This window comes from Acromyrmex echinatior, chromosome 19, assembly GCF_024713525.1.
Source record: "Acromyrmex echinatior isolate Ae372 chromosome 19, ASM2471352v2, whole genome shotgun sequence".
Taxonomy (NCBI): domain Eukaryota; kingdom Metazoa; phylum Arthropoda; class Insecta; order Hymenoptera; family Formicidae; genus Acromyrmex; species Acromyrmex echinatior.
Window position 1 is genome coordinate 831,810 of NC_141870.1, and position 13,424 is coordinate 845,233.

Here is a 13,424-nt window from a genome sequence, read left to right on the forward strand (position 1 = left end):
ATATTATTATAAAAGTCTTTAGGATTAATTTCTTTTTATCATCTCAAAAATATTATGACTTTTGTAATACTTGTATCACTTTTCTATCAACGCAACGTTTGTTTTGTCAATGATTTGTTGTAGTATTAAAATTATATAAGCTGTATTTATTAAGAACATCTTATCATTTATTAAATACATAAACTACTTACATGTTCTTTGAAGTCTTGGAATTTTGATTTCATGAGTAAGTAATCAATACTCCGAAAATAAACGATTGTAAAGAAAATTAAATCATTTAAATTAACTACATATTTGATATATCTTGTTGTACAATGTTGTAGTTTGGTATAATTTTTTAATGCGTTACGTCGTTTATTATATGGAATTTAAATATTCCCGCGAGATGAGTTGACAAAGTTCTCACCAGATGACGCGAAAATAATCATAACCTATCAAAGAAGCTTTTAAAAACGTAAAGAGAAAATTTAAATGCGTATATTAAAAATGATTATTTCCATGCAAATTTAAATAAATATTTGTATACTTTGTACAATATTATTAAATTTATTTAACAGCGAGTGTTACAATTGTGAGATACTTGGAGTAATCAAAAGCGCAATGAGTGAATTTAAATTACATCATTTAATAGTGCAGTTGATTGAATTATTGGGGTAAGCGGCAAAATCCATATTTTGTAATTTGCAAAATTATGTAGATTTAAAGAAATTTGTCAAGTCGCATTATTTTACATAAAGCATTATTGCTCGCAACAAATATGTGTATTTTTTTAGTTCGGAATCTGCTCCGGAGAGACACTTGGAAAAGCTACAAAAAGAAAGCTTAACAACAAATACATTAAATGTGGTTGCTCCTCACAGCTGTATTCAGCACCTTGCCAAGATTTCGTCCGTACCAGAATTATTTATACAAAAATATGAAGAACTAAAATCAAAAAAGTTAGTTGGATTAAGCAGATATTACAACTTACTTACAGAAGAAAAACAATAAAAAATATATTTTTTCAGAGTAGATTTACTTGGTCCATTTGTACAGACTCTAGAATTGATATCTCAAGATGAAGAACTGAAGAAATACTTGTCAAGATCCCTACCGAGAGCCACGACTAGTTCTCTGAAGGATCCGACTATTACACAAGAAGACTTGCCAAAGGTCTTGTATAATATATAAGTATATAATATCTTTAATGAAATTTTCCTCAGTTATATAATTTAATTAATTATTTTATCTCTACATAATATATACTGGTATAATATATACATACGTATAATTTTTTTAATTCAATAGATTTGCAAAACTGTTATTAAAGCTGCTGTAGAAGGAGGAAAGAAATTAAATCAGCAAGTTTGTTCGATCAGTAAGAAAAGTGATGGTACTTCAGTGAAGCATAATTGGGTAATAGAACGTCCACGCATAACTTGGGATTTTCACAGTGACACCACTGTAGCACTTTATCAAAGTTTGTAAATAATTTTGCCTCTCTTTCAAAACACAAGATTTAAAAATGATGAAATGTGCATGTCTAAAATATTTAATGTTTATAGAAGTTGTACCAATTGTATCTCAGGAGTCTATCCTTCTTTGGGATATTTTATATTGTTTGAAAGGAATAGATGGATCGTATATTGTTTCGGAACCGTTAACGAGTCCTTATGGCGTTAAGACTTTCAATATATCACCGGATGTTGGTAAGAAACAATGTCAGAAATTTTAATCTCGAGTAACAATTATTACAAATATGAAGTTAAATGTTTTGAATTTTGCCATTAGGTATATCATTTAAGCAATTAGCGCAACAGATATTACCTTTAGCTTCCTATTATTCCATGACAGTGAGATTTGTTGAAGAAAAGGTCTCACCGGATGATGGACAAGTCAATCATGCTCTAAGAGGAGCTATACGATCTCTACTGAAGGATTACTTGGTATAATAAATTGCCATCTACAATTTGACAAGACAAAATATATGATATATTTTTGAGAAAAGATTTGATATATTTTTGTCTCTACATTTTAATTTACATCAATTTTGCTGTCTTTTAGCTTTTTGTCGTGCAACTTGAAACAGAACACATTCATGGTAAATTAAGTTTGCAGAAACTATGGTTTTATATTCAGCCTACTATGCTTACAATGTCCATACTTTCTCAAATTACATCCACAATATGTAAGGTTAGTCTAAAATATCAGTTAATTAAATAATTTTAATTATCTTTATTTCTAAATATATAAGTAGAATATTGTAGAATATAGATTGTGTTTTCTATAACTAAAACATTAGAAGTATAATGTAAAGTATGATATAAAGCATTTGATATTAGGCAAATGCCAGAGGGGGCAAAGTATTGAGCCTTTTGCATGAGCAAACATTAAATAATGTCAGTGGCGAAGCAAAGTCTAAAGAATTATGTTTATATCTGATGCAAGCGGCGAGCATGCCATATATGCAAATTTTAGAAAAATGGGTTTACAAAGGAGTGATATGCGATCCATATCAGGAAGTTAGTATTAAATCAATTTTGTTATGATGTACATTATAAATGATACATTCATATTTATCCATTATTTATCAGTTCTTTGTAGAAGATAACGAGTTAATTCAAAGGGAAGAACTTCCCGTGGATTATTCTGCAGATTATTGGGAAAAGAGGTACACTATGCGATTAGAAAGAATACCTGTATTCTTGAATGAACATGCACAAACCATACTTAGAACAGGAAAATATTTTAATGTGATTAGACAATGTGGTATGTTAATGTAAAATAATATATTCGTATTTATTATATTATTAAAAGTTAAATAGAGCATTGGTTTACATAACAATCGTTAATCATATTTTTGATCAATTAGTTTGCAAATTGTCAGTTATAAATTATTTTATAACTTTAATAAATCTATATGTAGGTAAAACAGTGCAGTGGGGAAAACAAGAACCATTAAGCTATCAGTATCAAGGGCAGAAATACATAGCTGCAATCGATAGGGCATATTCAGAAGCTGCCAGAAAATTATTAGAGGTACTTATGAAGGAAAATGATCTGATGGGTAGACTACGTAGTGTAAAGAGTTACTTTCTTCTTGCCCAAGGAGATTTTGTGGTAAGCTAATAATAAGTTACATGTTAAATAATGCTGTTAATTTTATTTATTTTATTAAAAATTTTATTAGATATTTATGTCATGTTTTTGGCTTTGGGTGAAAAGATTTACGATAATTATAATTTGAATAGATATATAGATAATATTATGTACAAATTTTGAGATAACAGTAATATAAACTTTAATAAGAATTTGATATTGATGCTTTAAAGAGTTCAAAGTATAAAAGCCTTCAATATCATAATTTATATTTTCATTACTATAAATAGCAAATATATCAACATTTCATTCTTATTGTCTATGCAATTTTAAACAGGGATGAAATACAGGGTGTCCCCAAAAAAGAATCATAGACTTTAAGGGCATATAGAACAATAAAAAATAAGTCAAAGAGTCCTAATAAATAGGTCATTTTCACCGCTCCTTTTATGAACGATCTTTGACTAAACTTTTTTATGCTTAGAATTCTTTTTCTCTAAAAATGTTAAGAAGCTACTAAATATTTATTTCTCAACATTTTTATTATTCTTTATATAACAAAATATTTGTCTAATTTTCCATTAGGTCCAATTTATGAATCTTTGTGAGGCCGAATTGAACAAGAGTATGTATGATATTGTTCTACATCGTTTAGCATCTCTTCTCGAAGTTGCTTTGCGAATGTCTACTGCAGATTCAGATCCCTACAAAGATGATCTGAAGCCGGAATTACTTCCATACGATTTACAATATCAAATGTTCAGAATACTCTCCATTCAAACTAGAGATGAGAAAGGTATATTTCATTAAAAGTATCATATATACTTGCCTAGTTATATTTAAATAAAAAAAATTAATATAATAAAAAAATTAATCTTCCTTGTAGAGTATTGCTTTCAAGCAGGTAAAGTTTTGACCGGATTAGAAGCTTTCGTCTTTAATTACGATGTTAAATGGCCAGTTTCTCTAATTATTAATAGAAAGGCCATAGCTTGTTATCAAATGTTATTTAGGCATCTATTTTATTGCAAATATGTTGAGAGACTCTTATGCAGGTAAATAATTTTAACAGATTTACGATTTATATCCATAGCAAAATTTTAAAATAAGAAAAGTAAAATAGTAAAATTTTTTAATTTGATGAATTATAGAGTATGGATCAGCAATAAAATAGCGAAGACTTTTACGCACGAAGTGGCTATGGCTTACAGACAGGCGTTTTCATTACGACAGAGAATGCTTGATTGTATACAGCATTTGGAATATTATATGATGGTAGAAGTCGTGGAACCAAATTGGTTAAAATTTATAAATAAGATGAGCAAGGTGATGATTCATTTTTCATTTTTATTTAGAAAATATTAATATTAATTTTTTATGTCAATAAAATATATAAATTTTATATTTGACTTTACATATTTATGTGATAAACTAATACCAGGTTAGTAATGTTGATGATGTACTGAGCGTGCATCAAGATTTGCAAGACAGTTATTTGAAGGAATGTATGTTAACGGACCCTGATCTTCTTAGCTGTATCACCGGTATATGCGCCATATGCGTAGAATTCTGCAATTTTATGCAGGTGAATCTTTTGTTATATATTTTTTTCTAATAATTATTTAATTCATTGCATGTATAGAAGTATTAACTAACGATCTCTTTCTCTAAGTTGCGACTATTATTTCAATTGGATTCGTTATACCGCTTTACTTATATTAATACATAATACATTTCTGAATATACTAATACATAAATACTTTAAGTCTCATGTTCTTTCCCTTGTATAATAATTTTATATAAAACATTTTTATGTAGCAATTTAAATATATTTTTTATAGATTGATTTATTATTTTCCTTGAATCATGATATTTGATTTGAAGCTATTTTTAAAAAATAAAATTTTATTTAAAAAAATAAATAACATTTAAGAAATAAATAATAAAGATATAGTGGGAAAGAAAACTATAATGGATGAGAGTTTGATATATTAAGTTTTGATATACTAAGTTTTAATATTCTACTAATGTTAAGCGTATGAGCCGCTACTACATTGATGCTGAATTGACATCCATGATCGGTACCTGTCAGGAAGATGTCTATGAATATGAGGTATATCTTCAAAGCTTTAAGCTCGTCCGAATGCATCTTTGTAGTCTTAGAGTCATGAAGAGCATTTCTTTGCGGATGACATCTTTTAAAGATCATTATTATTAAGAACATGTGACTATGATGTGTATATATATATATATACACATATATTATTTATATATATATATTATTTATTTGCGTATATTATTTATTTGCATGGTATAACTTATGTTTTATAAATGTTAATCTTACCAGACACCCTATATACATATGTATAAAAAATATAAAGATCCTCTAGTCAGAATCTGGACATGGAGACAAATGGCGGCAATATATAATATAATTCTTTATTATAACTTTATTTATTGCAGAGTAAGAACGGCGTTTATGGCACTTACAGCACGTCCAACTTTTTCACAATCCGGCCGGACAGCCGAATTGTTCGGCCGTATAGTCGGATTGTAAAAAAGCAGTCAGATAGGCCGGATACCGGATATCCGTTGCATCCTTAAGTACAAAGCAATATTATAATATCTGAAAATATTTGTTATTTTATCCTAAATTATGTATATCTCGTCATATTAAATTAAAAATCTACATTAAAAAATATTGAAATTACATCGCATGAGTACGTACACTGTAGTAATTGTTCTCGAGAATTATAATTTATAATGATATGTATTTATATTCAATTATAAGAAAGGATAATAATTATATTTTTATAATTAATCGTAAAAGGCATGGTACTTGATAATAATTTGTTATTGCAGTTATTTGTTTATTATCTATCATCAACCGCGTTTAATAGAATTATTTATTTTACAACTGTTGGAAGTTTTCTTCACTTTGATTGGGTTATACTTTCAGATCTAAAAGTATAATTCAATCAGTGCGAAGAAAATTTTCAACAATTGTAAAGTAACATAATTTCGGTGCGCAGTTGCAAAATAAACATTTTACTAAAAGTAGACATTATTTAATTAAAACTTCGATATGGTGTATCACATTTTCATTATTTTCAAAAAATTGCTTTACAATTTTATTTGTGTTATATACACTCATGTAATATATTAATTGACTATTTTTTCATAGATTGAGAACAGCTCTACAGCAAAAGATGGAACAGGAAGTTTCGAAGAAACAATCGTATCGTTAGATGAGAAATTTACCAAAGTATTGACACGACTCCTAGACCGAATTTGTGACTTGGGTTGTGATAATAACAATGAGAAATTACTTAATGTGTTATGTCGGTAAGATTTCTATTTGTATAATTTTTAAACAAATTATTTTAGCACTTGGAAAAAATAGCTTTGCTGAAGTCCAATCAAAACGTGATCAATCGAAATCCTTCAATCAATTTGTTAAATAAATTCTATTAAGTGCATATAATTTTTAAATCTTTTCTATCAATTTTAAAATCAAATTATATAAATAATAATTTTAAATGATATATTTAAATTAGGCTTGACTTCAATATGTTTTATACCGATATATTGATACGTCGAGGAAGAGAGAAGACTGACGCACAGCAAGATATATCTGGTTAACAATACATTATTTTTTATCTTTGCTTGCACGCACATGCAGAGACATATACATATGTATACATGAAAGATGAAGATCATTTCAACAAAATGTATTTGTAATTTGCTTTAAATATAAAAATAGTTACAAACAAAGTTCTCGACTTTGTGTGCAATCTTGATTATCCAAGGCCGTGATCATAGATACTGCTTACAGAGGTAAGATACCAAAAGCGTGAATGCTTATAGTAAAAGGAAATGCATTAAAAATGTGATGTTAAACCTAAATATTTGTATAAAAATGGCTGCGTTCAGCACAGAAAACTAATCTATATTTAATGTTTTAATGGATATTATTATTATTATTAACTATATTTAAAAAGACTTTTTTTATTAGGAGTATCATTTTATTATTATATAGAAAAAAAATGTATTGAGAATTGAGAATTTAGATACTAATAAAATTAAATAATGCAATTAGAATATTCTTGGAAAAACCTTTTTGTTTTTTTTAAGTAATTAATTTTTTATTTAATGATACATACATACATTCTTATATACTTTTATATACTTGGCATATACATTTTATAAGATTGCTCCATAAAGATGTACGCTATTACAAGATAGATGGTAGAGCTGGTAGTTGTTCCAGAAGCTTATAGTCTGTTAGAATTGGTCACAGGAGAAGTATGTGATTGTTAGACATAGCTTACTTTTTTAAGACAGTGTTAAGACACTGATGTTCCGTTTAATCTTGTTTGTTGAGTTTTTATAATATCCAATCTGATGTATAAACGAGATGTCAGATTGAAATATAATCACACAATCAACATTGACAGAACACATTGAATCAGGACACCAAATATTGTTTGATGAAACAACTATTATAGCCAAATTCTTGATTTTTTAAATCTATTTCAATCCAATTCAATTAAAAAAAATATATTATTATTTAAGCTGTAAAAGTTTTGGATATTAGAATATAAAAAATAGATATCTTTTATTAACTTCCTTTTATAAATTATAGTATTGCAAATTATTATCGATATTGTTATTCTACAAACTTTGTAGTTTTCAGAATTGTCTCTATTGTACTCAATTTCTGCTGTAGTTTGTCCAATGTAATCATGATTCTCTCATTATCCGTCAATTGATTTTTATTGCAAATAGTACGTTTAGCTTTTTTAATTATATCAGGGTCCATTCTCAAGGTAGTCCACTGCTTGTTGCTCTTTACAGATGCATTGTGAACATACTTTCCATAATGTCTATCATTATCGTAAATATCCAGATTATCATGTGGATTGATAATGATTTTACCATCTCTTAGGAAATGAGGAAACAAAAGAATTCTCTTAGCAAGAAAATCAAAAGGATTCCAAGGCAGTCGCAAATTGCAGTGAACGCAGTGCTCGCCAACCGCTATATCTTCAATGTAGTTAACTAAACGTATTCGAGAAATAAGTCCGACCAACTCGGCCTTACACAGAATCTCAGCAGTGTCACTGACTGCCAAACCATTAAGTAGATTAAACAATACGATAGCGATAAAAAAAACAAATAACATGAACACGATGTGACTCCAAATGGGATGTGAAATAAACGGAATGTCATTGGCATCGAATTCCCCAGTGAGCATGATGATAGTTTTGAAAAGTGAAAGACCAGGATCAGGGAAATTAGTATCGTCGCCGTTTTTGAAGAGTGTATAGAAGGCCAGAGCAAATGCGAAAATAAGAAACAGATAGGGAAACAGAAAGCGTATAAAATTGAGTGAAACGGTCCGGAACATTTCGATGCCGGTGGACAAGCGTGGATGCTGGCTGATGAGGATCACCAACTCCCAGGCCGACAGCAAGATTACTACAGCACCGATTTGAACTCCCGCGCCACTTAACAAAGCAATAGTGAACGTAATCAGTACGATTTCCATCCAGTTCCTTGAGCTCATTAGATAACTCCTAACACAGGAGACAAATTGAAAAATTTCTCGGAGGATGAGCAACAGCAACATCACAACGGTGGAGGCCCATAGGAAATTATTTTGTTGGTTCCAAATAATTCGCAAAGTACTTCCCGAAGTTATGTTGGATCTATTGTTGGTTTCAGTTTGCATCCCATTTTCTATCCTAGCGTCATAAGTCATGCTCAGGATATAAGCGTTTAACAAAAAATAAAAGATCACATAAAAGGCGAAATTTGCGTATAAAACGTGTCGTATTCTGTGCCACTTGAGATAGAGGAAAGAGGAAAGCAGTGGATGTTTCAGTAGATGTTTGAGACCGCTATTGCTGGCGATGTATTTAAACACATCCATTTCGCGAGTTGCTCGATGAGTTTTATATTGATCTATGAATACGTCGTGCGGCATTAAGCAGCAATAGTTAAATTCAATCGTGTACTCGTTCGTTCGATCTTTCCGCGTTTGCAAACAGTCATCGAAGTAGCGCGACAGCGTGTGTGCCGAGATATCTGCGATAGGCGGTGTATTGTACTTGTTCATGTGACCGATGTAGCTACCTCGGTTGAGAAGTAAAACTATTGCTTCTTCGCAGCCAGCTCTGGCTGCGTAATGTAGTGGAGTGTTGCCTTTATCTATTAAAACAGATATAAGTTGTAATAAGGTAATATTGGTAATGAAAGCTTACAAAAAGACGTTTAGAAGAGACGTTTAGAATATAATTCAGATATTTATTTGTTCAGAAAATGCTTGGTCTATTATTTGTGATAGTCATAAATATAACACATTAAAGTCTAGTCTTCATTTCTTTCTAATACTTGGAAAGAGATGAGAAATAATTGAACTTTCGTTAAACGTTAATCGTGAGTTATGAAACTGATCTTTATCGTCTTTGTTTATCTATAGAAAAAGACACATCTAAATATAAGATCTATAATAGTTATACTTACTATCACTGCAACGAACGTTCACGTCTTCTTGTTCCAAGATTAACTTCAAACAATTCAGTCGATCGGGCGTATTGTCGATTCCTCGTTTTCTCGGCATTCCTAGTTCCTGACAAGCACTCAAAAGCAGATCATTTGCTACATTTGGCTGCACCTCTAGCAATACCTGAAGAATTGCATAATCATTCTGCTGAACGGCCTCTTGCGCAGCTTTTCTCACGCTAAACTTTTTTCCTTTAAGTTTTTCCAGGATTCCAATCGTAATTTTGTAAAAGCCTCTTTGTACACTCATTTCCAGCAGCTCTTCAGCTACACTGTAAAGAATCTCTATCTTAATAAACTCCATATTTTTTAGGAAATTTATCTCGTCGTTGATAATCAGGTAATATTTAAGATCGTGCACATTTATCTCACGATTTTCGCTTTTAGGCAGCAATGATATATCCGGCATCTTTTTTTGAATCACCTCTCGCGTTGTCTGATCATTGTAATCTTTGTAAGTGTCAATGTCTGAACACTGTCGGCTTTTCTCCAATATCAGTGTCACCATGTCCCGTTGGCCTTTCATCGCTGCCAAATGAAGAGCCGTCAAACCTTTGCTATTAGGAATATTTGCACTAGCACCGTTCTCCAGCAACAAACCGGCGCACATCAGATCATTCTTTCTCACTGCGATATGCAAGGCAGTCTGCTGTTTCGCCTCGAGATTTGGATTTATTGTTGGTTCCGCTAGCAAAGCCATCAATGTAGGTACGTGTCCTCCTTCTGTAGCGAAATGGATAGGAGCGCGATTATGTAGTTTATTTACTCTATTAGGCTTCGCACCTAAACGCAATAAATACTCCACAAACTCTGTTAAACCATTCTTGCTAGCTATGTCGAGGCATGTTTCTTCCGTGTTCGGATATACATAATTGAGATTCAGAATAGGTGATTGCTTCATCAAATCATGTTCTATAGTTTTTTTGAAAGAACGAAAATTCTTGAATCGTAAGGCATCCAATAGTAGCTTATAAAAAACTTGCGCACTGTCTAGAGTAGGCTTGTAGACACTCAGCAAGCTTTCCTGCAGGGAATTCTCTTCGAGATCCATTTTGCTGTCTGAAAATAAATCTTATATTTACAATTTTTATTTGTTTAAATTTAAAAAGAAATTATTATGGATAAAAATTCATAAATATTTTAACATTATTTTTTTTTTAAACAAGATAAATGGATGTTTCTATGATTAGATTAATTTTTGTAGACTTAGATCAAAACAAAATATCGATGCAAAATGTTGGGGAAAAAATCCAAAAATATTGATATTTAAAATATCGGTGCTATATCGTTCATCTCTAAAATAACTGAAGCTCTCTTAATCGAAATATTTATTAAATTTTAGTTAATTCTGTCTAGTTTGTATCTTCTTAAAAACAAATAATACAAATGAAAAAATATGCAAAAATAATTTGAAAAATTATTTACGTGCAATTTACGTAAATTAAATTAAATAAATAACTTTTTTGATGTTTATACCAAATAAATATAAAATTCAATGGCAGATGCTTGAATTTGTGCATTTTGTTTTAAAAAGAACCATTTAGCTTTCATTGCTTGAATTTCTATTTTTGTTAATGCGAGAATTTCTTTTTACGAAGAGAAATCTTTTTACGGAAATATATGTATAAAAAACTAAATAGACAGTAACGAGACAAAGAAATACAAAGAATCATTATCGCTCACATATTACGTTACATTTAAGTCGCTTACTTTGCGGCTATATAGAGAGCTCTCATATAACGACATTGATCGTGATCTCACCGTCACAATTTATTCAAGTGCCAATTAAGGGTTCCACCGGTTTTATTTTGCACAAATGTTCTCATCACTCTGACATTTTCATTTATCCGTGTACCTTATAATAGATTCAGTCATTTGTCCAGTAAAATCTTGCATTAATCTCTTTGATTGTGATAACAACAAAAGTACATCCGGACGTCCGCTTCCTGTGTTTAAATCGAATCAATTTGTATTATATTCGTATTATATAACACAATCGATAGAATAATTCTTTCCCCATTTCTCTTTTGGTGATTAAAAAAAAAGCGACAAAAATATATATAAATACGAATTATTTAATGTATCAAAAGATGGGCTATTTAAAATTTTATTAATATTTTTACTTCAATATTCTTTATTTTTCTATATTTATTAAAGTATTTATTAAGTATTTATAATCTAGTATTCTAATGTTACTTTTATTTTTATACATAATTATGTATATAAAAATATTTCATTTGAATTTGTACATTTATTGACTGAGTTGGAATGCGTTGATTCTTCAGGTTTCGATAAATTTTTATATCACTGACGCTGATTATCATCAACTTCGCTTATCAACGAAGTTTCGATGACTAATCAAATGAAAGAATTAAAAATTATAGTATTGTGATTAAAGTTCAACACTTGCTTCGGAACTAATAATTAATATGTACAACATTCCTAATAATTTTATTTACAAGGATCTCAAGATTTTACGTTAATCTAAGATCAATAATAAATATTATATTATATATAAGAACAACAATTTTGCAACTCGATATCGATTTTATTTATTATTGTTATTAAATGTTACCAATTTTACATGTTGAAGAAGTGACACGAAACGTGTTGAAGTGTGGTCACGAAACGTACTTGTTAGATTTTATACAATAAATTTTTTAATTATATTTAATTTAGATATCTTGCAGTTATTCGATCACTGACCTGATTTCTTTACAATTTGCATAAAAATATTTATTTACTAAATATCTTTTTTTTAATTCAATATAATTAAATTGTAAGAAGTGTAAGAAATGCAATGATTACAATAATCAATTACAATTATCCATAACTAATTAATATCATTAATATCATTTTCGATATATTCTTTTTTAATTCTATTTGAAGTATTCTTTGATATTATTAATAATTTTCGGCATATTCACACGAATTAATTAAAAACTTTCCATATGTAATCTATTCGTACACATTTATATACTTAGGCAAGTTTTTTTCTCCTCTTAATCACACTATCGTATTAATACAATATTTAATACATAGAAAACGCACTTCCATTCAAGCATCGCGCATCGAGAAACTACGTAAAAAAGATTAAATCAATTTCATATTTTCTTTATAAAAAGGAATTTTGGATTCTCTTACCTATACACTTTGATGAAACTTCCAGCTGTGTCGCATTACTAGCAAGTGTGTTATGCGTAGCGGATTAACAGCAAGCACATTTGTGATTAATAATGCGTGTGACTAAGAATTTTCCTTACTTAACACCTATCGTATTAGCCGTCACTATGTCGACTCGCCCGTTCTGTCAGTGATGGTCAGCAATGAAGAAAGAGAGGGAGAAGAGGATCAAATATTCTCCCTTCTTTGCTGCGTTGCTAGCAACAGTGTCTCTTTTCACGCTGGTATGTAACCGGTTCTTCTACAAATGAAAAGCTTTCAGCTTCGAATAGATCTCTCGAACAAAAAAAAGGTCACAAACAGGTAGATTGTGGAAGAAGATGAGAATTTCATACGATTTTCTTTCTCGTTCTAGATCGTCAGCGAGACTTGTAATTTATTAATTTTACATGTATATATTTAGTTGATATGATACAGAATGTCCCATTTTAATTGCTTCAGACAAATATTTCAAAAAATATGGAAGATACAGGAAAATTCTGATAAAAGTTGTAGGATATCCAAGGAAGCTCTTTACGCTGTAGGCATAAATTCATTCTTATTGTCTATCAAATAATATTAACTAAGAACAAATGATACTTACAAATGCTGTATAT

At 29.8% G+C, this 13,424-nt stretch overlaps 2 protein-coding genes across 3 annotated transcripts; one reads left to right on the forward strand and one right to left on the reverse strand.

The window, feature by feature from the left end:
• The first annotated feature begins 411 nt into the window (after window positions 1–411).
• Window positions 412–6,852, forward strand: LOC105147328 (gamma-tubulin complex component 2). 2 transcript variants are annotated; one of them, XM_011058255.2, is made up of 17 exons: window positions 412–653; window positions 774–938; window positions 1,008–1,152; window positions 1,288–1,459; window positions 1,545–1,688; window positions 1,771–1,925; window positions 2,044–2,172; window positions 2,322–2,501; window positions 2,574–2,748; window positions 2,906–3,099; window positions 3,664–3,874; window positions 3,965–4,133; window positions 4,230–4,404; window positions 4,520–4,663; window positions 5,114–5,191; window positions 6,263–6,423; window positions 6,636–6,852. In XM_011058255.2, the coding sequence occupies exons 1-17, from the start codon at window positions 601–603 to the stop codon at window positions 6,718–6,720; spliced, it is 2,535 nt and encodes an 844-aa protein (XP_011056557.1). In that variant the 5' UTR covers window positions 412–600; the 3' UTR covers window positions 6,721–6,852. The 2 variants fall into 2 exon arrangements, with proteins under 2 accessions (XP_011056557.1, XP_011056558.1); XM_011058256.2 differs by lacking the exon at window positions 5,114–5,191.
• A 343-nt stretch (window positions 6,853–7,195) lies between these two features.
• On the reverse strand, window positions 7,196–13,337 carry pain (transient receptor potential cation channel family member painless). Its single transcript, XM_011058257.2, has 4 exons — window positions 12,790–13,337; window positions 11,407–11,591; window positions 9,607–10,704; window positions 7,196–9,291 (listed from the first exon to the last, which is right to left on the reverse strand). The coding sequence occupies exons 3-4, from the start codon at window positions 10,694–10,696 to the stop codon at window positions 7,748–7,750; spliced, it is 2,634 nt and encodes an 877-aa protein (XP_011056559.2). The 5' UTR covers window positions 10,697–10,704; window positions 11,407–11,591; window positions 12,790–13,337; the 3' UTR covers window positions 7,196–7,747.
• Between the last annotated feature and the right edge of the window lie 87 nt (window positions 13,338–13,424).